Source organism: Manis javanica, chromosome 2 (genome assembly GCF_040802235.1).
Source record: "Manis javanica isolate MJ-LG chromosome 2, MJ_LKY, whole genome shotgun sequence".
NCBI classification, from domain to species: domain Eukaryota; kingdom Metazoa; phylum Chordata; class Mammalia; order Pholidota; family Manidae; genus Manis; species Manis javanica.
The window spans coordinates 42,179,008-42,206,105 of record NC_133157.1 but is presented as its reverse complement, the minus strand read 5'-3'; the positions used below and the strand labels follow the sequence as shown (position 1 = coordinate 42,206,105).

The following is a 27,098-nucleotide window of genomic DNA, read 5'->3' as shown; positions in this document are numbered from 1 at the left end:
GTCTTCCCCACCAGTCCACTCTGCCCCAAGGCATTGTGCTGAATAGACCTGTGCTCCTATCTGCTTGTAGTTTGGGAGAAATCTGAGTCCGTAGCCCTACAAAGCTGACAGTGGCCATGGGAGCAGGGACACGGCCAGTAGAAACACTCATTAGAGCCCACTGTCAGTACTGCTTTTTCCTTGCTAGCCCCTCAAAAGTCTGAATTCTTGAAAGGCAGGCAGGCAACCAGACTACAGAATTTTTTAAATCCAACCAGCACACAGGAATTAAAAATGTTCCGTTCACTTTCTTTTAGGAATGTGGGTGGCAAATAAGCCAAAAGAAATAAAAATAGAAACATGGCAGGCCAGACCTCCCAAACAGGAAAGAATAATATTTATTTGATTAATTCTATTCCTAAACAGCAGCCTGCATTACTGACACAGGGGGCGTTCCCCGGTAGAGGGGTGTGTGCATGTGAATGTGTGCACACATATGCACTCTCCCGAGTACATGTATACATATATATGCACAGATAAACACAGACTTGCGACCCACAGAGAATATTTGTTCATATGATACAAGAATCAAACTGCTCTTTTTTTCCCAAATCCTGCAAACATTAAAAATAAGTCACTTTATATAAACATATTCATTTTCTTGATTTAGATTGGTCCTTACAAAGGCAAGGCTGCACATTTTTGAAATTCTATTTAATCCCAGGAGATGGGCTATGGATGCATGGCAGACTGCCTCCCATGCATCATGAAAGCAAGAGTATGGATCAAAATGTTCCATCATCACTGCGTTTCTCAAAATCTTACCAAACCCCATGCTTTTTTCACATCCTAACTTCCTCTGCAGCCCTCCTGCATCCTGCCCTTCTCATGAGTGCATTACTAGCTTCTGACTGGGCCAGTGTGGGGCTCCAACCTGATTTCTGCTCGAAGTGATCCTGTTTATAACCCAACAGGCACAGTCTCAGTCCTCTCTGGCTGGTCGGCTGCTCCTCCCTCATCCTTCAGACTCTGCCTGCCCACTTGCTCCACAGCTGGGCTTGAGGTCCACAAAGCTATTAGGGGTCTGACCTCCCAACACCTTGCATCTGTCAGCACAGCTGGGCTGGTTTCTGGCAGACGTTCCTTAGGATCCTTGTTTGGGGATGAGCAAAGGGTGGCTGAATGCACCCATCCCTTAGAGGGAGGTAACAGAATTCAATATGGTCCAGTGCCCGCCTGTCCTGTTGTCCAGCTCTTTAAAGACTGGATGGGGGAGGGCAGGGTAAGGAATTCCCCCATTTGCTCTGTCACTTGGCCCTTTCACCAGGAAGGGGAGGAAAAGCACTGGCTGGGCAAGCTGCACTCCAGGCCAGGCTGCGGGCACAGACTTCTATTTATTCTGAGAAGCTTGATGGGTACAACTCCTTATGACATTCAAGAAACCCTGAAGAAATATGGTTTGTCATTTTGGGTGTGTCCTGAACTTTCAGGGCATAGGTCCTAAGAGGAAGAATTTACCTCCCCCAGGGAAACAAAGATGTCATAGAAGCTGGTCAGCCTGGCTGAATTCACCACAGGACAGAGCTTGCCATCACTTAATAAGACCTCTATTGTGTGTCTGATGAACACATAGAGATTTTTCTTCCTCGGAGAGCCTGTAATTTAGGAAGTTTGTAGTTTCTCATTCCTTTAGTAGAAACACAGTATTATGTTAATAGAGTAAATAGACAGGAAACAAACTGAATTTTCATTTTAATAAAATAAGATTGTTTGCTAGGAGTATGACTATCACCAAATGAACCATCTTCTCAAGCTCCTGTAGAGAGAAAATTAGAAAAAAGCTGAAACATTGTTTTAAAAAAGCTTCTTGGAGCTTTAGGGGCTGATCACCATGTTGTGTCCTACTTCGTCACTGATGCTAACTCTAGGGGGTGGCCATCAGGCTTCCCTGGCAGAGAAACTGAAACTTGGAGAGGCTGGTGACTTGCCCAGGCTTATACAGTTAATACTTGGCAGAGAAAGAATTTGAACCAAGATCTGTCATTTAGATGTTGTCAGTGGGTCTTGGAATCCTGCTTTTACTCTATATTAGGGACCTGGAAATAGAGCCCGTGGGTCAAATCCAGTGCACACCTGTTTTGTATGGCCCATAAGCTAACAGTGGTTTTCACATTTTTAAATAGTTGAAAAAAAAAACAAAAGAAGAATAATATTTCATGACATGCAAACATTATATGAAATTCAAGTTTCAATGTCCATAAATAAAGTTGTATTCGAACACGGTCCTGCCCATTTGTTCACTCATTGTCTACGACTGCTTTCCCAGGGGAGTTTGAGTAGCTGTGACAGTGACTGTTTATGGCCCACAAGCCACAACATTTAGTATCTCGACCTTTTCAGAAAAAGTTTGCCAACCCTGCCCTGTACCCTGCAGATACCCTGACCAGAGTGACTCTAAAGTTTTAAAGCCCATGTAATCACAAAGGGGTCCCCAAGCTGCCTTTCCAAAGTCGACCTGATCATAAATAGTCCAATATTTTCCTATCTTGGGTGGCAATGCTGCTACAACAGTAACAAGACACATGTACAACAAGAAAGGAGAAAACTCTGTTTGTGCCTACAGACCCTTAGCACTAAGTTTCTAGGCTTTCAGAGTGTGAGAGGAAGCAAGCCCTTTCCTTTCCTTACTCTCAGATACCCAATAATGAACCACGAAAACACCAGGCACTCTACATACAGGGAATGTGCTTCAGAGGGCTAGAGCCACTTTCACCTTCCTCCCTTGTTCTTCTGATATTTGCTTATGAAGCTGCAGTTTTAGACTTCTAGCAGATAATAGAGGTCATTAGCTGCTATAGTCATAGTCTGCTTTGCTCTCAATGTGGGAGGAGCATTGTCTAATGCACTGAAAGTTGGTAGCAGCACTGCCTCATGAAGGGAAACAAAAGCAGGTATCCTTTCCCTTTGCCTATTTTTTGTTCCCCTTTCTGGCCTCAACTGCACATCCTGAAGACCTGGCTCATATGTGAAAATGAAATAAACTAAAAACCATACCTGTCAAGATGTAGAGCTCAGGAGACAAGGGGTGGTGATGGTTACACAATAGTGTGAGTGTAGGTAATGCCACCAAACTATCCATGAATAATAGTTAAGATGGTAAATTTCATGTTATGTTTATTTTACCAAAATTTAAAACAGAACAACAAAAGCCCATAGGTATCAACTTTAGAAAAAACAGTTTCAAAAGCTTCAAGGAAGATTTGTATATACAATTCCATTACAAAATGGAAAAAAAAAATCCCTAGAGAGGGGGATTTGAAAGCTCTGATGCTTTATCAGAAAAAAAGCATTAGTGTGTTTGTGTGTGTACTCATGGGCATGGTGTGTGCAAGCGTGTGCACATACTGTGCTTGTGCTTTTAAGAACTTTCAAGAATTAAATGCCCTCTGTTATTGTTGTTAATATTGGAAACAAAAATGTTGACAAGATTTCCTCCATGTAGAATAATCTCTATTAATGTGAAATGCCAAGCACCCTTACACCAGTAGCAGAAACCCAAATAAACAGAACTTTCTGGGAACTGCTTACAATGCTAGCATTTTACACTCATTAAACCAAAGGGAAAAACACACACCCTGTGAGCAGCTACTAAGATTTCTCTGTAGTATACGTGCAAAGGCTGCTGTTACCATCAAGGAAAGAGTGAGTTCCAAATACAGAAAACCACCATAGACACTTTCTATTAAAAATGGAATCCAGATATAAGCACAAGCACCAACCTTAATGACAAGTCTTCCTCTTCAATCATTAGGCCATAAAACTAAAACCAGCATATGCTGGAGGTGGCCACACATCTATTTGACTCCTGTCCATTTGCCAATGTTTGTCAAAGATGAGCAAGATACAATGCTGTGAGTGTGGACTGTGAGTACCCTGGTGCTTTCTGCCCGGAGAAGAGGTGGTGCGTGGCAGGGCTTCTGAAGGCTCTACTGTTTGGAGCAAGCATGCACAATAACAACAGCTGCTTACAGTGTGGGCCTGGCAGTGACGGGGTCAACGTTTTGAGTGCCAACTGGCGATGACACTGGTTGCGTCAACTGAAGCCAGACAAAGGCCCAGATGTGCTCTGTGTTGCTTGGTGCCTGCAGCAATACAGTCCTGCAGACCAGCCTCGGTGACAGAGCACTGAGCAGCGTGGTGTGACACTAACATTGACTCAATAAAATGACCACTGTGTCATCTGTGTCACCCAAACCCTGTGCACCCTCAACACGTACCAGCTTCCCTTTATATCCTTGGAAGTTCTGGGCTTTCAAGTCAAGGAGAGATTCTAAAAGCAAGAAGTAAATGTAGGCCCTGTGGATGTGATGCCAGGCTGTGAGCCAAACACTCCCCTGCCCACCACAGGCTCTGTACACGGCAGAAGTGCTGAACAGTGGCTCCAAGGCACACTGCGCTCCTGCAAAACATGTGTTAAGCCTGCACGTTTAAAAATGAAATAAAATAGAACACTAAAACTGCTCTAATCAGTTGCTACCATTTAAAATTTTACAGAGTTCATCTACAGTGTTGGAGCTCCAATTTCTTTTGATTTGGAAATTTTTGGTCCCAATTCCCCCAAAACCATTAGCTGGATGTGCATGGCTGCTTCCTATTCTCACTACCACTTGCTAACTATGTTTGCTGCCTGCCTGGCCTCTGTAAGCTTTGGGTTTGAGTCTTCTGATCTACAGACATTAAATTTCTTGAGGCATGGGGCATGTCTTTTCAGCTGTCCTAGCACTTAGCACCAGCTCTTGACATACTGTCATCTCAGTTGAGTCATTCAACAATGCACGTTCCATGGGCTCAGATAACTGACACGACTTAGCCATAGCCTCACAGCCAGGTGCTGTTGAGATAGAACCTTTGAAATCATCCAGAGGCTGCAAATCCTTAGAAACCGTCTGAGTGAGTGTGACCCTGAGCAAAAGTCCACCTCCGATGAGTTTCCTCAGCAGAGGCCATCTCTGGGTTTGGGAGTCAGGCTGCAAGTGCTCAGTCCTGGTTCCACGTGGCTGTGTGACATTGGAGAAGTTACTTTACCTCCTTGTCTGATTTCCTCCAGTCTAACATGGAGATGAAAACAGTATTTATCTCATGGAATTGTGTGCAGACTAAATAAGGTAATACATTTCCTATAGCACCTGGTCCATAGTTTTACTCACAAAATTTCCCTACTATTTTACCTTCAGAAGCTAAACATAACTTTTGAAAGTACAGAGTTATTACAGGGCATTTAAAGTTCTTCTATGCTGAAATACTTTAATTTTACATAGACATAAATTTATATCAGAAATGTCTGTTTTGAAATAATTATACTATTAGCAATAAATGGAGTAAAAGCACAGAAAGTGACAATCCATGTCATTCTAAATCCACAATGTGCCAGAACTAGAATGAAATCAAAACCTTCCCTAATCCAGTGGATTTACAACTTATACTAGTGGCAGAAACCATTTGTTCTAATGCAGTCTTACACGGAAGTCATTAATGAGAGAAATGTGGCAGCTCTGGCTGAAGAGGAGCTGATGGCCCATAACTGGGCTCTGGCTTCACCCAGCATAGTCACAAAACCTGTTGCTAAGGACCACTGATCTTGTGTATGCCCTCTCATTCTACCAGTGGGAAAATTAAGGCCATTCCTATTCCAATACAGATAAGAAGGCTCATGTCAAGGATCAAGACTGACCTGTCACTCTATCTCCAGCATCTAGCCATGTGCCTGGACCACGGGGCCCTAGTACCGCCAAGGTTTGTGGGCTGGGGACTCTAACACAGGTGGGTGCCATGCTGAAGAGTGAAGAGGTGAGGTCTGCCGGGGCACGCGGGGGCGGGGCCTGTTGTGGGGAAGGGGCATCTAGAATATAGTGATGATTGCTGCCAGCAGGGGGTGGCAAAAACAACGTTATAGTCTAGACAGGATATTGGGTATAGGGTTGATTCTGGGGGAAGGAGAAAGTAAGCCTCCTCTTGAGCCAATAAAAGTAGTGGGGCTGCATGCCATCTAAGAAAGCAAGATGAAGGGGCCACTCTTTGGCTCAGGCATCCTGTTGAACTCCAATTCTGTCCAGAAATTTGGGAATAGAGGAAGCAGTTTCAAAGTGTGTTGCCTTACATCAGAATTAACCAAGAAGTTATTAAAAATACAGATTCATGAGCCCCATCCCAGAACTATTGAGTCTGAATTCCCAGTAGTAGAATCCATGCATTTCTGTGTCTTCTGCAAGTTGCCCAGATGCTTTTGTGTGGGAGAAGGCTGAGAAGCACCACACTCAGATTCAGTGGGGCTCACCCGAGAACCGTCTGCAGAGCTTGGCTTGGCCTGAGCCCTCCCCTTGGGAACTCTGACGTAATAGGTCTGGGATGGGGATGGAGAACTGAGAACTTCCTGAAATCTCTGCAGGTGACACGCAACAGAATGGTTTAGAACCATTCATGACTGACTGCCAGAGAGAAGGGAGAGCCACCTGTCTCTGTGATATGAATTATTTTTATTATAACCAACCAAAAATGCATGTGTTTTAATTGGCCCTTAGGGATAGTTGCTACTTTTCCTTTCAGTTTGTCCTATTAACTACCAGGCAGTAGGAAGATAAGAGTTTTCAGCAAAGACCTGTCAAAACGTTGTTCTTAGGAATACTGAAATTGTTTTTAAAATATTTTGGATGCATTTACCGGGGATACTTAAAAATAATGCTTATTGAGATATATTTGGTCTTTGATAAAATGATTCTATCTAAATGTGCAGTTTGATGAGTTTTGATAGATATGTGCTCCTGGGTAACCACCACAATTAAGATATGGAACATCTCTATCACTTCCAAAAATTCCTTCTTGCTCCTTTGCAGTCAACCCCTTATGCCCACGCTGGGCCCCAGACAACCACTGATCTGCTTTCTGACACCGTGTATTAGTTTAGACTGTTCTAGAATTTGATATAAATGGGATCAAGCAGTATGTACTTTTCCATGTCTGGTTTCTGTTGCTCTGCACATTTTTAAGATTTATCCATAACATGAATTATTAGTGAATTACATTATTCATTGTTTATTCTCTGTTTTAAAAGTAAGGGTACAGGGCTCCCTGCAGGAGAAATAGCAGGTTTCTGAAATGACCGAGGGCAGATGACTGAATTGAAGGGGAAGTGGCAAAGTGGAGACAGTGGCTAGACTGCCTTCTTCAAGGAAACTGGCTGGGAAGGCGAAGAGGAAGCGGCCACACTGAGGTGACAGCAGTCCTCACTGGGGCAGGTGATTTCTGGAGGAAGAGCCCTTTAAGGAGGCGGCAGACTTAAGGCACAGGATGCAGGAAGTGAAAGAAGAAAGGGAAATGCAGGGGCCAAAGACAAACATCACCCATTAAAAAGTTTTGGTCTCTGGGGTAGTTTAAAAATATATTTAAAAATTCTTTGACATTCTTCTTTTCAAGAGACAGAACTAGTTCCCTACCCCTTAGTGGGCTGGACTTGGTGACTTACTCCTGGGAAATAGAAAATGGTGGAAGGGGTAGTTTATCACTTCTGACACTAGTCCTCAAAGATATTGTGCTTTCCATCTTGGTGCCATCAGGGAGCTCCAGGGGGAGTCAGCAGGGACTTAACATGGTGCAGAGTGAAGGGAGGGCATCTCTGAGGAAAGGACAGTTAAGCAAAGGCTTGCAGGATAAGCAAGATTTAGGAAGACATGGAAACTGCCCTATGGCCTGGAGGTGAGAGGACATGGCCTATTCCAGGCACTCTAGGAAGTTCCCTTTGGAGTTGTCTGAATTTATCCTTCTTCATCCAGATCTGCCTGCATGCATTTAGCTTTATTTATTGGTCCAGTTGTACTTAGATTCACACAACACAATAGGAATCTATTAGCACTATCATTGTGGGACTAATATTGTTAGTACTATGTTCCAGTGCTACGTTATGGCTTAAATAGCTTCACTGGTGACTCGTATATATGATCTTTATGCATAAAATTATTTCATGGAAAGAGGTATTCTTAAGACCACGTAAGTGTCCACACAAGTCCATATGATAGGGACTGCCTATAATCTTACCCTCATGCTTTTATTGTGGTGGGACAGATGGATGGTGAAAGAACAGATACTGTTATATTTTAGTAAGTAAAACTGTCTCACATTCAAATCCCAAATTAATACTCATTTGACATCTTTTGGAGCCAAAGAATCCACTCTTATCTGGCCAGGAAATTTGAACTAGTCAGACCACACATAATAGCCAAACGTTGGCAGGCTTATATATGGGCATCAAGCCATACTGACTATTCACATTTTCATATAAATGCTTATGAAGATGAATTAATTCCTGCTGAGATGACACTCTTAGTAGTTTCCAACACTGCAAACACAGTAAAGTGCAAATATAATTTGGTGCCCCAGAGACCAGCAGCGTTGCTGAGGTATCGAGCTGCTCCCTGACATAAAGATTCTGACATGAGACCTAAGGAGGAACGCTGGGCAGATGGTTTTAACTATTATCTGTTCTTCACCTGTATACTGGGAGAGAAGTGGCCTAGCACAGAGGAGCTTATAGAGCTAAATGCCAATGACTCACTGAGGCAGCATGGTGACAGTTTTGAACACATCTGGTAACCACTGGCGGTGGGTATTAGTAGTGTATCATAGAAAGTAACTCTTGAGGACAGACCCTCTAATTCAGAGGAGCCCAACAGAATGTTCCACGATGATGGAGATATTCACTATCTGTTCTATGCAATACAATAGCCCCAAGACACATGTGGCTTTTGAGCACTTGAAATGCAGCTAGTAAGATTAAGAAACTATTTATTTTTATGTATTTATCAATAATTCACATTTAAGTAGCACAGTGGCCAGCGGCTACAGCATTGGACAGCACATCTCTAAGTAATGGGTTGGAGGGTATGTTTTTTTAAAGTTGTGAGCTTTTTAAAGAATGGAGATGTACTTTGAATGTCACTCTGGCACTTAGCAGTGTCTAAGGTACAGTAGGTTTTCAATAAACGTTATTAATAGACACTCAGCAGCCAGAAACGGACTGACTTTATAATATAGAAGGTAGATTGCATAAGACCACGTTGTTAGTATTTCCCAAGTGTATTTCAAAGCCTTTAGACCCACAAAATGTTCGGTAGAGAAAGGATTCCCTGATCAAATCTGCACATTCTATGCCTTGTTTGGAGAATTAGGATGGGCTATAAAGAAAATGCAATACCACTGTTTCACATAGTTATTTGACTGTGGAACCCCCCTTTTTTACATAATGTTTTTGACATCCCTTAGAACTAGAAGACTTTTGGAAAAATACTTTGGGTGATGCTGCAGCAATGACAGGCAAGAGAAAAACTTCTAATGAATTCCTTGACAGTAGGGACCCTGAATGTCAGCACATGTTTGGCAAGAAATATGTTTACTGACTGTTCTAGAAAGCACTCTTTTCCAGTCAAATTCAGAAGCCATCTATAAACTATTCCCAGTCAGCAAAGCTAAAGAGAGGAGGCAGTGTGTGACTTGTAAGTCTAGGCACTCCTGGGCTGCTATAGTGAGCTTCCCTGCAGCACTAGATGATAACCTGACATGTAAGCATCAGACACAAGTATGCAATAGCAAACTGGAAAAGAAGTCATAAGAGTTATGGAAATATATTAATAGTTTTTTAAGACTCTGTACTTTAAAATTTGAACCACAACTGGAAATTCATTGTGATTAGAATATCAACCCCCATACAAATGAATGATCAATCCAGAAGTATTCAGTGGTGTGAAACAGGATAGGGCACGGGTTCTAAGGAACAGAAGAGAACAGGTCTGTCTGAGAAAAACAAAGTGATAAAACTGGAATCTGATTGAGACTAGGGTTCTTCATCTGTTACTGCTGGTTAGGGGTTTTGCTAATATCTTAGTAAGAAGGAATTGGAATCAACTCTAGACTCATGCTATAGTTTCAGATAAAAATTATTTGTAGTTATTGTGCAGATGGTTATGCTTAAAAACTTTATATATACTGTATATAAACCATTCCATGATATTGATTAATCTCTTTCAACAAATCCCTTTTGTTCTCTTTTAAAACTTGAAGTTAGAAAAAAAACCAAAAATCTTTTCAGATCTAATTAAGTAGAGGAATTTGGACAGAAAAACCTCCAACCAAGCCTTCAGTCAAGACCATGGTGCCCCTTTGCAGTGAGGTGCCGGGATGAAGCCTGAGCAGACAAAGCCTGTCCCTGCAGGGCTGGGCATGTTATGGGTAGGTAATCCGCACACCTCATGCTTTAGAACCACTGAGATCTGCCCAATTAAAATGGGCTTCAAAATGAAAACTGAATACATATTATAAAGATAATGTCACCTCAGTGTTTACAAAGATGCTTAACTCCCCATTCCAGGAGGGACCACCCCATATCCAGAGTAAGCCTACATGTTTAGTCCAAGATTGTGCATGTCTACCTTCAACGACAGTCACAAAGTCACCGGCTTGCTCCGAGGAGCATCTCTGTCACCTGCAGGTGGGCCCAGTCCTCTGTGCATCTCTGTCCCCTCAGCTCTGCGAAGGGTGGGAGCAGAGGGCGTGGCCAGAGAGAGGAGAGAGCACACTCGGAGCCTTTGGCCCTGGGCACACAGGCCGCTTATCAAGAGAAGCCTTGGTCTTTGTTGATAAGGCCATTTAAAACATACGGTTTGATTCTTCTGGTTATTATTAAAGTGATACACATTTGTGATAGAAAAGTTGGAAAGCCCAAATGGGCGTATATAGAAAGAAAATTGCCCATAATTCCACTGAGAGACCCATACTCAACACTTTTTGCCATATTTCCTTTCTCATCTATGATTAGATGATTCTAATAGAAATATTAATAGATAGACATATGAGTAGAGTGATTTTTCAGTACAGCCTGAAGCTTGTTTTTAATTACTTAATATTATGTGCTGACAATTTTCCCATGGGCATTGTCTTCAACTCTGATATTTTATTTTAGGCCCTGAAATAAACTAGACCACACTTCATGCTTGACCCAACTAAAAACACAAAACAACCCAACCACCTACCATCCTACAAACCAGAAGCAAAAACTCTTTGGACATCAGCAAAGGATGAAAAAACAGGACTGACAAAGGCTTGTGACTGATTCTGCCATATTCCCAGTAACTCAGCATAATGCAGTTCATTGAAAATAATCCCACATTTCTTTGCTATTTTTCAAATTGACACTTATAGAATGTTTGCCAAACCTCCTAAAATGGTCTCTGGAAAGTTCTCCCTCTCAGCTGTGGGCATTTGGGTTGCCCTGAACAACCACTACAAGCTGATGTCACAATGGATACACACACACACACACACACACTCTCTCTCTCTCTCACTCACTCACATACCATCTAAGCTGACAAAGTCCCATGAATGCAAACTCCAGCTACTCTCTCTCAGTATACTCCTCTGCTAGCATGGTATACCTTTAATTCATGAATGCTCTCTAAGCAAAAAGAGACGGTCAGCTTGGGTCAAAGATGACAAAGCTGGTAACACACCATGTCGAGGATCATGATCTCAATACATCAGGCTGGGGGGATTCTTGATATGATCTCTTTCACATATGGGAAAACTGATCAGATAATTAGTGTGGTAACATAATAGTGGGCACATCATTGTAAAGGCCAAACTGCCAGACTCACAGGCTGAAGTGCTTTCTTCCTCCACACTTGTGTCTGGCTGGAAGTCATGGAACCTGCCTAACAAGAAGCAGCCCAGGGGCCACTGCACAGATGATGTTTCAAAAGAAAAAGTCCTTTCAAAAGCCCGCAGTGACTCTTCATTGCTGGCTATTTAGGGGTGCGGCTCTGGCTCATGGGAGAGGTTCTGCCTCTTTTCACAGTCCTGAACTGATCCTGCCATTGCAGGCCAGTCATGGCTACTGCACTCACCCAAGCATCTCCAAGGGAAGTGCAGGTGTGACTGGGCCACCCCTTAGGGGAACACAAGGCAGGTACACACTTGGGCCTAGATAAGTGTGGCTTTCCAAATCTTTGGTCTTCAAACTGCTGTTCTTCCATCTGGTCCTCAAGTACCCATTAAAAGCAGTGGTTTTTGATGCTAAAGCCTAAAATAATTTGGTGCATGACCCTTAGCCAAGAGGCTCTGCCTACAAACTGGGGGAGAAGGGGAAGATTTGGTGTGACACAATGGCAGTAATGAGAGTGATGAGGGACCAGAAGGAATGGTTTGGATGTGGAGAAACTGCTCACCATACCTGTTTTAAGTAAATGTAACACAGGTGAGGAATGTAAGCAGTAATACATGTAAATCACTTAATGAAAAATCTGGAGCTCCAGAAATGGAGCTATTGTTTATTTCCTGAAAAGGCCTGTGTGCCATGCATATGGTAATAATAACACAGGGGTGGAATGTCATACATACTGTGGGGAAAATGGAAGTTCCTATGGCCAGGATCCTCACCTGACCCTGAACTACTTGATGGTGTAATTGGCCTACTGCTAGGCTACTGCTTCCACACCCTCGAGCAATAAGCTATTACTGACTGAATCACTATATAAAGAGCTACACCCAGTGCTCTGGGCAGAGGTAGAGATAGATGTGGATTACGGACTGGCAGGCTACAGGATGCAGACATGATTTCTAGTGCTCAGCCTACTGCAGTGAGAATAAAGCTGGGTATAAACCCTTTTACCCCAAGAAAGTTCCATTGTCATTTTGCATTCTCACTGAATCCATAGCGAACTTTTCTGGGGCTGAAACCCTCAGTCAAGGTCCACATCATCATGTGGGAGGACTGAACATTAAGGAAGAACAGGGCTGGGGTCTTCTTTTCTGTGAAACCCTCCCATAGGAAGGGTTTCCATTTCTGACCATCTTCCTCTGTTAGTCCCCTCTCCTTCCCTCCCATGCAAAAGGGGGTGGTGTGTGTGTGGCTGGGGCCTGGGTAGAAGCAGGGAGGGAAAACCCAAAATCAAGAGACACATCAGAAGGATTAACAGTGCTGCCCAAAGCGTGTCCCAGGGATCAGGATCTCTATGAGCTATTAATGAGTGATAACAAGAGATTATCAGTGATTCTGATTCGGTGGGTCTGTGGTGCGGCCCAGGTATGCACATCTTAAAGTACCACCTCCAGGGAATTCTGATGCAGCTGCTATGTGGACACTTTTGAGAAACACTTCTTTATTTAAAGATGTCTATGGCCCAAGGGTGCTCGATAAAGTAACAGGACAGCCCTGCACTAACATTTGGCTTCATAGCAACACCTCTACAAGGTAGGTAATGATATAATCATCTTCATAACCAGAAATAGGAAGTGGAACCCTGGAGAGAGAAGGTGAAGGCCCTGGGCCAAGGCCGCCCAGGGGTCAGTAGGTGCCTTAAATTCAACAAGCATCCTGTGGGTTTTCTTCCCCACCTCACAGACTTCTCTCCTCCTCCTCCCTAATCAGCTCTTTATTCACCAGCTTCTGAAGTGCTGACAGCTCTCTCTGATTCTCCCTTTGATTTTAGTGACAGGCCAACAAAACATTGCTGGCTATTTGTACTTGCTCCTGGTAATTCTGATTAGCTCAGTTCTGTCAGCTGAATCCTAAGTTGCCAACGGCCAAGAGAAGCCTGTTTATTCAATCAGGGTCTGGCTCATTTTCTAATTACCAGCTTCATTTGGGCTTGCTTCTTCCAATGGAGAACTTGCTTGAGTTCAAGTCATCCTCATCTGTTGCATTTACATGAGGAATGGATCCTTTGTCACATCTGTGTCTGTGCCAGTGCTCCAGCCTCTGCCTCCCTGGTGGGGACCAAATGGCATGTGTTTCCCTGTGTTCCCAGGCTGCTGCTGGCCAGCAGATCCCACCGGGATCCCCGGGGCTGGCCCAGTTGGGGGATGGACATGCTGGCTTTCCTCATAGGCTCGCCTGGGTGACCTCTTCCCAGCTTCTGAGTTCCAAATTGTACTCCCACTCAGAGGCCTGATAGGGTGACCAACTGTCCCAATTTTCCAGGGACCAGGAGTTTTCCCAGGACATGGGATTTTTAGTGCTGAATGTGAGAGGGTCAGTCACTGCCCCTGCCACGCCAGGACACAGAGTGAGGACATCCAGCATTCCCCGGGTGATCTAGCCGGAGTCTGCAACAGAGAACTGACTGGGGGGTGGGGGCCCCATCTTTCTCTGTCAGACCTCAGACTGATGCATCCCTTCACAGCTCTGGGCCTTCTTCTGCTTTAAATCTCTGAAGAAGCTTCATTCCCAACGTGGACAAGCGGAGGTGTGCAGGCATGTTCTGAGATGAGGGTGACACCAAGGAAGGAATGACTGGTGTGAGCCCTTTGAATGGGGGTGCAACCTCCTCAAGGTACTCTTACCGATTCAAAAACATATTAAGCATTTATTAAGTACTTGGCAACATGAGCAAGGCAAGCCTATGTCCTGTATATCCCAGGCCTCAAAGAGTTGGCAATGCTGTGGAGACCCTGACAGTGAACTGTACCTGCTATAAGGTTACTGAGGGGGCCACCAATGGCAGAAGGCCACGGGTGCTAGGGAAAAGAGAATCGGGGCACCTCTGTTACTATATGCCAGCTACTTTACCTTCATTTTCTCATTTAACAGCTGGCAGTTCTTAAGTACTTACCATGGGACCAGTCCATTTAATTTTTACAACAATTCTATTACTACACCCATTCTATGAATGAGGAAAATGAGACTTTGAAAAACCAACTATCTTGCTCAAGATTGTAAATTAGTAAAAGGAGAGTCTAGGGTTTGAACTGAGAGAGTCTGAACCTTATCTTAAATACTGTCTGAGACTGAATCTCCTACACTTGTGGGATGCTAAACCCTCAACATAGCCAGGGTACTGGACAGTCAACATCAGACAGCAGCAAGAAGGTGGGCTCTGGGAGAAGAGCAGTGTGGCTGTGCCTGGTGGAAGAATGGCACAGAGAAACATGAGGTGGGGTCTCTGAGTTCTACACCATGAAATCCCAAGGCATGAGACCAGGAATGTCCCACTGGAGGGTTGGGAATGCTGGGAATACTGATGTTCTAAGGGAAACTGGCTGGACAAATGCTGCCCTTCTGGCCCCTAGCTGCACTAGATTCTAAAGAATGTACAACTAGAATGTGAAGCCAAATGCCTGACTTCTTTATCATCCTTCATGGGCTAAAGATGAGTGAGTGACAGTTATTATTTTATATTTTTTTAATTGCATTTGTAAATTCTCAAAAGCATATTTTTCTTATGCTCTTAGAACATCTGAGCAACTTGCTTTGGATATATATATGGTATTTGATATATGAAATCAAATAAAAATGTGCTTATTTGATATGCTATGACTGACTTTAATATGTGCAATGTTACAGTCGACTTAGCAGTTAGGTATTCTAACATGACCAACTACTGAAAGTGCTCATTTCAGTAATAACAATCCATAGATACAGCATTCTTGTGGACACTGGACTATGCTAAATATCCAGAGCCTGACATTGTATAATTAATGTCCTTAGAAACATTCTCAATTATCTTTTTCTGTTACTTTATAGGTTTTCATTTGTGTAAAATGAATACATAACTTTAGACAATGAAGCATTAAAAACACTTGTTAGAGGTTCTTATACAGAATATTGGGTTGTCTGGGGCCTTCCCATGACTCTGAGACTGCAAGTCAGCTCCTGGCAATGTCAGGTGTTAGGATCCCTGGGGCTATAGAAAATAAGAGTTTTTTAATGGCGAAGAAAGGCTTTCTCTATTTGCTTACACTCAGCTTTGTCTTATAATGGCCTTTATGCTTTTGCACATAAAGAGAAGCTGACTTTGAGCTCTATCCATCTAAAATTTTTGCTCCTTTTGCTCAGTAAAACTAGAACAAGGAGTTGCTCAGGACAGCTGCTTCCTTCTGGTGGACACTTGGGGAAGGCATTTCCCCTCCTGAACATGTCAGCTGGAAAGGGCTGAAAACTCCCAAGAAGTAGACCCATGTTCTCTGTGAAACCAGAGTGGTTTCCCTACCCTCTTCATTTTCGTGGCTCCTCTTCACTCTTCCCTTCATTCTTAACATTGTCTGAAATTAGTTTTATCAACTCTTTCCAGTCTTTTAATTCCCTTGAGCAGTTCCTACAACTTTTTATTTTTGTAGTGGTTGTTTACACACAACAGGACAGTCCTTTATACAGAACAGTCTAGCAAAACTCAATCATGATGCATTTTAGCTTCTTTCCACTTTCTTCACTGTCCAACTGAATTCAGAGATCACTTAATTCCTGCCCACGAGAGCTTTCTAGAAAGCTGCTGTGAGTGAAATGAAGACAATGAGCACTCCTTTAGCCAATGACATATCTCAGTTGTACCCACAAAGTTTTGCTGTGTTTCAGAACTACTAAGTGATACCAAGAAAAATATTTTTTCCCATGTAATCTCATAGAGCAAAAATAGATTTCAAATTGAGAAACTCTGAAGGTGATATGTAAATTTCCCCAATATCTTCTCTGCCAGATTCAGGTTCTGTACTGTATTAACATCCTTTTTGTATTTGGATTCTTTAACATCTGGTGCCTTGCTGACCCTGGAAGGCACCCCTCCCAGGGCTAGCCAGTTCCTAGAGACCGTAAACAACTAACCCTTGAGCTGCTTCCTCACCAACCAGTCCAGAGTCCACACTCCCAACCATCTCCTCTATCACCTCTTACACTTAGCGCTACTTTCCCTGGCCCTTATCAGCCCTGGTCCAGGCACCAGAGGACTAGGGCAGCCCTTAAGCCCCATGGTATGCTGAAATTTTTCAAATTAATCAATCTTAAGCTTTTTTTTTTTTTTTTTTACCTTGTCTTGCCTGTTCCTTCTCAGAGAAACCACAATAAAGGCTCTTGCCATGTCTTCTCTCTTCCCTCTGACTCTCACCAAACCTGGCAGCCCCCATGTGGCCCCTCATGAGGAGGTGTGTGTACCCCCCTTCTCTTGGGGTCTGTGAGTATAATAAACTATCTTTTCAATGGCAGTTGTTGCCTGATCTGTTGGCCTCACCTTACATAAATAAGAGTATAAAACCTGTATTTAAAAACCATGTACATAAAGAGAAAGGAATATAAGGGTAGGAAAAAAACCATAACCTGGCCTCTGCACTCAAACCTGGCCTTTATTCAAATGGACTTGGATGAAATTTAGTTGTTCTGTCAGTTATACTTGGCAAAAATGCCACTTTAACTGTTTTAAGAAAAAAGCATGTATTATACTGGGTAAGAAAGTACTTATAGGGCCAACTTGAGACAGCGCATCCAGGTTAAGATGTGCTGTGCTACAAAAGAAGAGGGAGTTTCTGGGGAGACTAGACTGATAAAGCATGGATTGAGTCCAACTGTGAAAAGAGCTTATGAAGAAAATTGAAGGAGTCCCCATTCACCTGAACAATAACAGTTAAGTATTTTAATCAAATGTTCTGGATCTTAATATATCCCATTAAAACTGCATCACAGAGATTCAGTATGAAAAAACAAAGTCCCTGTGATACTATATTTTCATCTAGGACTTACTTCAGTCTCTACTGCTGGAGTAAAAGCTACTCAGAGGCAATTTTACTTGACTTCCTATGCCTACGAGCTGATACACAGGATGTGCTAAATATTTATTTACTGACTGAAGAAATGTTCCTCATCATCTTTGAATACGTGTAAGAGATGACATGAGAGATCAAAGATGCCCATTTAAATGATTAAGAAAATAGGGGACTGATTTTGGAGCTGAGAATTAAAGCTACTTCCTCTGGCCCAAACCATTACAATCCCACCACATTCTGCTCCTCCTCAGAGAGAAACTGAAGCCCTTACTTTGTGGCAGTGGACATCTTGGCATCTCCTGACCTTTAGCTGACCTCCGAATCCTGTCTAATCTAGCAATCCTCCGGCTAGCCATTAGTGAGCATTTTGCATGGATTTGGCAGTGAACAGTGACAAGTGGCTGAGCTCCTGGAGCTGGCTTGGGTGCCATTGCTGCATGGTGACACTTACCAAGGGCTCTAGCTCCTTGCGGTCTATGAGATTCATCTCTGTAACGAAGTAATAGAAGTGTTTGTAGCAGGTGTTGACGTGGGCCTCCGCACCCATCACAATGACCCTGTCAAAGTGGTGGATGTAGACGTGGACAAAAACTCGAAAAAGGCGGCACAGGATCTTCTTGCAGATCTGAAGGAAGTTCTTTGGGAAGGGAACACCTAGAGACAGGAAAAAAGGAACGAAACCATGATGGAAAAGCTTTGGCAAGTCCCAGAGCACAAGCCCCATGGAGAACAGTCCTGGACCTGAGCTTCTAGGCCAGCCTATAGATGCCCAGCTCTAGGGGGCCAGCTGAGTCACACACTGCCTGAAAGCATGGCTAAAATGGTGTTAAATTCAAATGCCATAAATGTCCAGGAAGAGACCAAGAAAGTGAGTGAAGAGGGCTTCGTGTCTTTGGTAGTAATATATAATAAATATATCACAATATATATTATATATGTGTATATATATATTATACATAAGCATGTATATATAATTTTGGTGTAGGTAAACATGCAGAAATATTTATTTGTACATAGAAATACACTCTCCTTTCTTCTCTTTTGTTTTTCCCCCTTTATAGAGCACAAGAAAGTTCATTTTCTGTTTACCTCTCATATAAGAAAACTGATAGAAGGAAAGCGATTCTACAGGGAGACTGGCACTCCCTGACCCAGAGTAATAGGGAAGCAGTAGGGACTGCAGCAAATGGAAAGCACTTTATCTTCAAAGAGAGAAACTGCCACATGGCTCCAACCAATGGTGGCCATATGAGGATGGAGGCTCAAGGCTGTCAGAACTTCTGATTTTTCAAGGCAATTCAGAAATCAGGAGTCCAACATCAATTTGCTATATTTAAAAAATGTTAGCAATTAATTTGAAGTTTTAGAATTACTATGGATCACAACAAAACAGCTTTCTAGGTTAATTCAGCCTGCAGGCTACAGGTATGCAAATTCTAATGCAAACTTTTCCTAGGATATGCTGTTTCTAAGGTGGGCAAATGCAAGAAACTTCATGCATGGAAGCTTCCCATTACACTGACTATCACTTCGTCTCCTCCATGAAGGTAGAGTTGTGGAGTCATGTTTTTCACAACACAGACAGGGCGAATGGTCAGAGGAAGCACCTAGATACCCTGCCTGATGATCACAGTCTCAGCTTGGTCAAAGAGACAAATAGTAGCATCACAAGCCCACTTCCTTTTTCCCTCTCAAGCACTGCTTAAAGTCTTGTTATTTAACTGTTTTTCAGTGGTCACATGTTATAAGGTAAACAGACTGAATTCCCTCCCACTCTGCTTCTTTGCCAGCTGTATGACCACGGGCAAGTTATTTTGCCTCTCTGAGCTTCAGTTTTTCCATATGTAGGATGCAGTCAAAATCCCAAAGGTCGTGAGGATTAGAAGTGGTATCCCTGCAACTTTGGTTTCTCATCTGTAAAAGAGGGATTGTAATAAAGGGCTTCCTTGCATGACGAGAAGACTGTTAACAAGAGTAAAATCCTCCTATGGTGCCTAGAACAGAAGAGCTTCTGAAACGACAATGACCTTCCTTCTCTCCACATCGTAAGGTCTGGAGCATCTAGCTGTAAGGAAAATAACTACCTTTACCAAGAAAAGGTAGACATGACCACCAGGCTTTCAACAGGTGTGCCCCTGGGTTCCTAGGAAGTCTGTATTTTTGCAGTCCCCACCTCTGCAGGGCCCCAGTGGCAGCTGTCTGGTCAGAGACACTGTTACAGGATCACCTGGGACCCCCAAAGTAGGACAAGTGAATTAGGACACTGGCTGCCAGTTGGCAGAGGCAGGATCTGCCTCCCCAGGGTCCGGCAATGATAATGACTTTTCTTCAAAAACAAAGTGGCAACATATCAAATGAACCCAGGGAGGGGCTTGGGCACAGCTTGGCAGCTGACTGTCTGGGCAACAGACATTGGGATTTGGAGTGGGGATGAGGCAAAGCAGAGGAGGAGGTGGAGGGCTGCCCCTCACAGAGCTTGTGTGTTTTTCTCTACTAATGGCATTGGAGGCCAGCAAAAACCACTGCTGCCAGGCTAGAAAATGGTCCAGAATCTTCAAAAAAGCTCAAGACCCAGAGATGCTGGAATCCCCTCTAAGAGAAATGTTACTATTAGAAGTGGAGTCCTGTAACCTACACAGCGGCAACGCCAGGGCCTGACATACTGTTCCTTCACAAGCTATCTATGAAGTCGGTTTGGCTATTCCTAACACAGAGGCTCTAAAGCATGGATTAACTTGCTCCAGGCTATTTAGCTAAAAAGTAGCAGGGCTGGGATTTGGACCAAGTCAGCCTGACTCTAACTCCAAAGGCTCTGCTTATGTGTAGTGTGACTCCCTCTTTGCCAAGGATGGAGACAGCTCCATTCCTGAGCACACTGAGGCATCTATAGGTTACTCTTTGGTGACACGAAATATAATTTAAAAAAAGAAAAGGGGTGGGGAGAGAGATGAAGAAAGTCCACACTCTTGGGAGCCACAGATCTGAGGTGCTAAGAGGTCAGCTGATAACTCTGCTGCCTTTCAGGAGAGAGATGTTTTCTCAGCTCAGACCTTAGGACCATAGATCTAGAACTTTAGTAAAAGCCAACATTTACTGAGCATTTACTATACCCTAGGGACTGTGCCAAGTGCTTTACATGGGTTAGCTGAGTGAGTCTCAGAACAAGACTTTAAGGTAGGTACTGTTATTGTTTCCATCTCAAAGATGAGGAAATAGACTTGGATGGATTAAGGAGCTTCCCAAGGTCACCCAGCTAGTAAAAGGTAGAGGAATGGCTTGAATGCAGGGCTGTCTAACTCCAAAGCCCAGGATCATCTTTTAGTTCTGAGATGCTGTTCTGGGGCTCTACACACACTTCCAGCTCCATGACCCTTCCTTTCTGGGTGGCCTGAGCCCCTCAGGAGCACTTACATTTCACATCCTCTGACTCCAGTTCCAGAGGAGGCTCACCAGCTGCTAGGGAACTTAGGGAGCCCCATCTGTGCTACTTCATCTGCTTGACCTTTTAAGCGAGCCCCATGCTCCAGGTAAGGCAAAGTCTTGGGCATACCGAAGATGTTCGGGGCCATTGTTGGTTCCCTCTAGATTGCCCCCAATTTAAATTCCCTGTCCCCACATCCTTGCCTCCACTCCACTCTGACTCTTGGTTTTGCCCTTCATTCCATAACTGGTCTCTGGCCTTGCCTTTGGCCTTAACCCTGGCTTGCCTCTTGCCTCTTACCTCTCCCTTTTGAGTTGTGACTGGTAATTACCTTTAGAGAAGCTGAGAGGAGTTGGTTTGAGAGTGTGGAAGACCTAGTTTAAATCCTAGACCTACAATTTACTAACTGTATTGGCAAGTTACTTCATCATTCTTTGTTATAAAATAGATAAAAACATTTACTTTGCTGTGTTCTTTTAATAGTATCTGTACTAACTGCACCTGGCACTTAGTGGGAACTCGGGGAGCAAGTCCTGCTTTTGCTCTTTCTCACCTGAACTCCTCTGATGAGTAAGACCAGAGGCTCAGAACCTCTTGGCTCTGGCTGCTGATTTAGACCTGACTCTTCCGGCATGCTTCAAAAGTGGATGGTGCAAACGGTCTGAGTCAGGACATGCTCAGCATGTTCTACAGTCACCCCAGACCAACTCAGGAAGCTTAAGTCCTAGGCTAGGAGTCTTAGGGAGCCCAGGAACCCCAGCAGCTTCTCTCCTAAGCCAGATATAAAATCCCAGCTCACAGACCATGGGGGTAAGAATAGGGAAGCTACATGGCATTTGGAAAATTTATTCAATATTATCAATGGTTTAGGGGCCACTTCTATAGTTTGTGTACCATTTTAGCCCTTTACCCCCTTTCTCTTCTGCCTTCCAGGTGTGTGTGTGTGTGTGTTTTAAATAAACCTTCGGAGGTGGGAAGTGGAAGAGATCACCCCTCTGGATATAGAGAACTGGATGTCCCCTCCTTTGTGGACTTGGGAAGTCCCTCATGGAAGCAAGACTCAGCCCTGATCCACTCCCTTCCTTGAAAGGCTCCAGAGAGGTCAGTTCCTGAAAACTGGTTGATCTGAGGGTTTTTATCTTTATAGTGCTGCTCAGACACACATCCAATCTCCATTAAATAGCCAAAGAAAAGGGAACCCTGGGTGATACCTGATGTATACATGTGTGATGTCATTTAGTCCCAGTGACACCTTGAGCAGTGGTACTATTGCATTTTTTTTTTTTTTTAAGTAACTGAGGCTTAGCTCCAGTTAAAGTATTTGCCCCAGGCTCCACAGCTAAATGGCGGTAGAGATTTGGCTCCAAAACTCAGGCTGTTTCTTCTGCATTCCATTTCTACAGGCTCCATGGTGGCAGAAAATGTGACTGCTGAGATCACCATTTTATAACTTGCACTGAGCTCGGTACCTGGCTTATAGGAGGATCTTGGAGAATGTTTGCTTCTTTTAAAGGAATACAGTCTAGCAGTAGGAAGCATGAAAGGCTAATGAATCATCTCAAATGGATGTGGACTTGTTATAGTGGCGGCCTCACCTGCTAGGCTATGCAATGACTGGGTCAGGGCAAAGCAGTCTGTGAGGACACATGGCAGCACAGAGCCAGCTCAGGACCACATCCAACCCCCTGCTTTTGTCCCTTCTGCTTCTCTTGAGTACATAAGATATTATGGACCTTTCACTTCAGTATTTCCCAAGGTATTTTTAAAAATTACTGACCCTGGGAGATCCTTGGTTAAAAAAAGAGGGCCACAAGATCAAATATAACTGCAAAAATGCTACTTTCATAGAGATTTACAAGATACATAAACATAGTAAAGGATCTGAGGTTTCCTGGAGCAAAAAAGTCCTATTTAACTCTGGAACCTACTTTTCCCCATAATATCTATTAGTTTAAAACACAGAGTCTGTAATTGGACTCCCAGGTGCCATTTCTGCCTTGCTCTACTACACATTAATAATGTAGTTACATGCAAATAGTCCCCCTAAACCTCAGTTTCCCCTTCTTGAAGAAACAGGGATGTTAACTATAGCTCATGAGGTTGTTGTGAGGATTATATGTATATGGCTTTGCTTAATGCCTTACAGATAGTAAGCACTCTCTTGTGAGCTGTTAGTTTTAGTATCCCATGGACAAAATGTTCTTCATAACATACCATGGGATTAAATTCTTCCTGCATATTTATTTTCAGGAGAGCAGTTTGGGTATTAATACATCAATCCTGAACTTGCAAAGAACTCAGAGTGGCAGATACTCAATTAAGCACTGGGTTAAATGCTGCCTTGGATTATTTCTACAAGTGTCTCATACTTAAGTCTTGTTACTTTAAGTCCCCTGAACAAAGGTGCCATTTTATATTTTGATTCTACCTTTAAAAGAATCTGGCACAGGGCTAGGTAGTGAATACTCATCAATCAAAATTGAATCATAGAAGAGCAGTGATCTCATTTAGTCAAGATGAATCCATCATCTCCTATTTGGGGGAGGAAAAAAGCCTACAAAAGAAATGATAGCATTTTACCAGTCTTGATAGAGTCCTGGCATGGAAGGCTGCACACTGCTTTTGGTGAGAAAGGAGAACTCTGTGATAAGAACATTCTGATCTAGCTTAGGGGTGGGAAGAACGAATCTGAAAATCTTTTTTTTTTTAATCATTGAACCCTCCCTTCTTTGCCTTTCAATGTAGTTTTTCAGGTTGTGACAGTTAATTTTCAGTTACTGTACTCAATTAGAAAGTTAATGCCAGACAATATTAACCCTCAGTCTTAACTTAAACAGACTGCATGTCTGAAGGATTTGGGTTAAAATTTGACTAGTCTTATAATAACCCAAGCAAACTATCCCACAATAATCCCAGACAGGTATGTCTTGGTGATATAGAAAACAACTTTTCCTGGGAAGGTCTCTAAATGATATGCAATCATGAACTGAGTCTCTACCCCACCCTAAGCCCCATTCCGTGACTCACAGATTCAAGCTGCAACATTTCAGACTCTCAGAAGTTGGTGCAAAATGAGAAAATGTGTTCAGATGAGTGCTCCACACATAGGTGACAGACACATACACACACACAAGGGCAACCCTGGACTTGGAGGTCCTTGGGCCACGTGGTGAGACTTGGTCTCTGTAGACTGGTTAGTTCTGAAATGCGGTTAGTGAACCTAAAACAGGACCAGGCTGAGCTCAGATTCCACAGTGAGTGGAGGCAAGATGCCTAGGCAGTGTTCAGAGTCCCAAACCAATTACTCATATGTGGTTCCAGCAGGAATTTTCTCAACAATTAGAACCAAAGCAACACAAGAGTTTACCAGGGCCAACGGGGTGCCTAAGCCCAGCTCAACCACAGAGGTTGAGGTGAGCCTGTGGGCCAGGAGTCTCTCTTGCAGGCCTGGCAAGGCAGCCCTACAGCTCTGCCTGTGCTGCCAGTGAAGACTTGGTGCTCGGCTCAGAACCAGCATCTCAAAGAACCCTGCAGAGTTTATGAATGTGTCTAACCACAACTTTCTGATCTCCAAGCCACATTCAGTGTGAAAGCTAAATCGAGCATGGAATATAATCATTTTTCTGAGACCCCATCTGCATTTGCCTTTTATCTTTGACTTAGCAAATCTCCTTTCTCCCACACAAAAATTTAATAAAAATTCCAACAATTTCTGAGCTTCAATCCATTTTCTTCCTTTCTCTTCCCCTCTTTTCCCCTCCCTTCCACTGAGCAGATGCCCCATTCCATCCTTCCTCTTCAGGCACCCCTGAAAGAAAGTAAGTTGCCTAAATGGCTTGTGTTTTATCTTTTATCCTATTTTGGAAACTTCAAAGGCAGAGAGCCCCTTAGAGAATGCAGAAGTGCTCTGGGTGACAGGCCACAGGCCGGAGCGAAGGTCTCAAAGTAAGCAAGACCCAGGGCGGGGGGTGGTTTCTGTGCTGGCCGCTGCTGCTCATTTCTGTCTTACCATTTTCTCTTTTCTTCTGAAGAGAATGCCAATGCTTCGAGATGAGACTCTGGTTGCTGATCACGCTGAGCTGACCCTGCTGTGGGGGCGTGGGCAGTAAGGGCTGAAGCCTGTCTCCAGGGACACCAGGGAATTGCCCCCAAACTTCCCAGGTTCCACAAGCAGCTGGCAGATGTTCCACCTGTTGTTTACCTGGTTTAATGCATTTCTTAAGAGCTCATCTTGGAGGCTTCCCTTATTCCCAGACTCAGGTTCCCTAGCATCTGCTGTCTGCTCCTGACACTTTCCTGAGAGGACCCAGAAGGTAACACACAGAGCGTCCGGCTCTGGCATCAGTCATACTTGGGGTCACATTCCAGCTGGGGAACTTCAATGCTGCTTGCTCCTGAAGTTTACTAATCTCTCACTTTTCTTATCTGAACAATGGGAATAACAAAACCTAGATCATCATGAAACTATGAAGATTAAACTCAACACACAGTACGAGCAGGCACTCAGGAGGCATTCAGTAAAAGGCCATTGTTACCATTCTAAATATGGCTCTTCCTCAGCAAAGCCAAGGGGGACGGGAAGGGCAAATGAAACAGGATGGGTAACGCTGCCTTTTCTCCAAATGGCAAACTCTTTCCTGAAAAGTGAATGTGGCACGAATGTCGTGTATCGGGACATCCCATGAGCTGTCCAAGCAGTTTCACAGGACAGAGGATGAAACCTAATGCCCTGTCCAATCATTTGGGAACACCTGGTGGCATGTCAACAACAACAACATCCACACTTCTCCTTAAAACTGTTACTCATGTCTGAGAGCATTTGAACTGACCTTTTTGCCTGAGTCCAATAATAGGAGTGCACATGTGAAAATCCCTCCACAAGTCATAAAATTCACTCATTCTCAATAGCTCATGAATAAAAACAACATCCCACACACATGGGAAAAGAAAACAGACCTCCTTTGGCAGCATGACTGAGAACATACCATTTCCAAAATACTTGCAAAACAAAACATGATTGGATCACAAGGAGAAAAACAAAACAAAACCTAGTAACACAGAACTGTCTCTTAAAAATACATATCCTCCTCCTCTTAGCTTACTCTCCTGCCCATTCTATGCACATTCTCCTGCTTCCGCCAAAATGTATACATATTCATCTAAAGAAGCCTCATGCTCTTACTGATGACATTCAGCTGCAGAGGGCTGATTCCTCCAAGCAGATGTTTTGTGTTATCTCGGTGCCTTCCTCAAGAAAGTGTCTGTTCATCATGCCAAGGAAAACAATCCCATGTAGCAAGACTTTGTTCCTCTGCCTAAAAATAAAAGGGGGCCCCAAACAAGTTGACAGCTGCAAATGGTTAGAAATAAACTGGCTACTACTCTATTCTTCAACCCTCTTGGCCCTTCCCAGCACCCCCTCTGTTACTTTCTGACCTATTATCACAGTGGTTGGACCAAAAGAAAGGAAAATAGACTAGCATGTGATTATATGTTCCAAACAGATTGTTGATTCTTTCAGACATGCCACTTGCTGAGCAAAGGAAGTGCTGTTTCAGCCACCCAGAGGAGCCAGTGTAAATATGGTGTGCCTGCTTGTCACACTTCCCTCCTGTCCCCCAGTGCCACTTCCTTTCTCCTTGAAGCTGGTCCTCATCCCCATTCCCATCTTCAGGATGGCTGCCTTCACCCTCTGCTGTCATGCGTGGAGATGCAACCAGATTAGGAAGGACCCAAGAAAAACTGAGAAATGTATTCATTCACTATGGATTGACAAAAAAGCCAGTCAATATGAACTCTAGCTAATTCCGACCTGCCAGGTTTGCTGAAAATCAGATGGGCCACATGAGACAAAGTGAGCTGCGAACAGGATGTTAATGAACTTCATCAGTGCTGGAAAATTAGGCAGAAGTACCAGTACTTGGATCATGAGCCCCAGTCAGAATTTGACAATAGATGATATATTGTGAGTCTCTTCGCAAATAAAACTTTTCTTTATTTATCAGAAGAATCTTTCTTCCATTATGTGAAGGGTAATTGATACCAAGTCTTTTCTGAATAGTTTCAAGTCCAACAACTTCTCTCTAACACCACTGGCAATTTCTTAGCTCAAGCCACCATCTCTGCTTGC

General features: G+C 43.5%; 1 protein-coding gene across 4 annotated transcripts in view; it reads right to left on the bottom strand.

Annotated features, from left to right (window-relative positions):
- The window catches only part of MOB3B (MOB kinase activator 3B), a 194,386-nt gene that overhangs the window by 12,456 nt on the left and 154,832 nt on the right, over positions 1 to 27,098 (bottom strand). Inside the window, exons 3-4 of one of the 4 annotated variants that reach the window (XM_037020662.2) lie at positions 17,999 to 18,201; positions 1,706 to 1,795 (exon numbers count right to left, since the gene is read on the bottom strand). The exons of 1 other annotated variant lie outside the window; for it this stretch is intronic. In XM_037020662.2, coding sequence (XP_036876557.1) covers positions 1,727 to 1,795; positions 17,999 to 18,201 — 272 coding nt within the window. In that variant the 3' untranslated portion in view covers positions 1,706 to 1,726. 2 more of the 4 variants (XM_073228407.1, XM_017663659.3) reach the window with 2 other exon arrangements.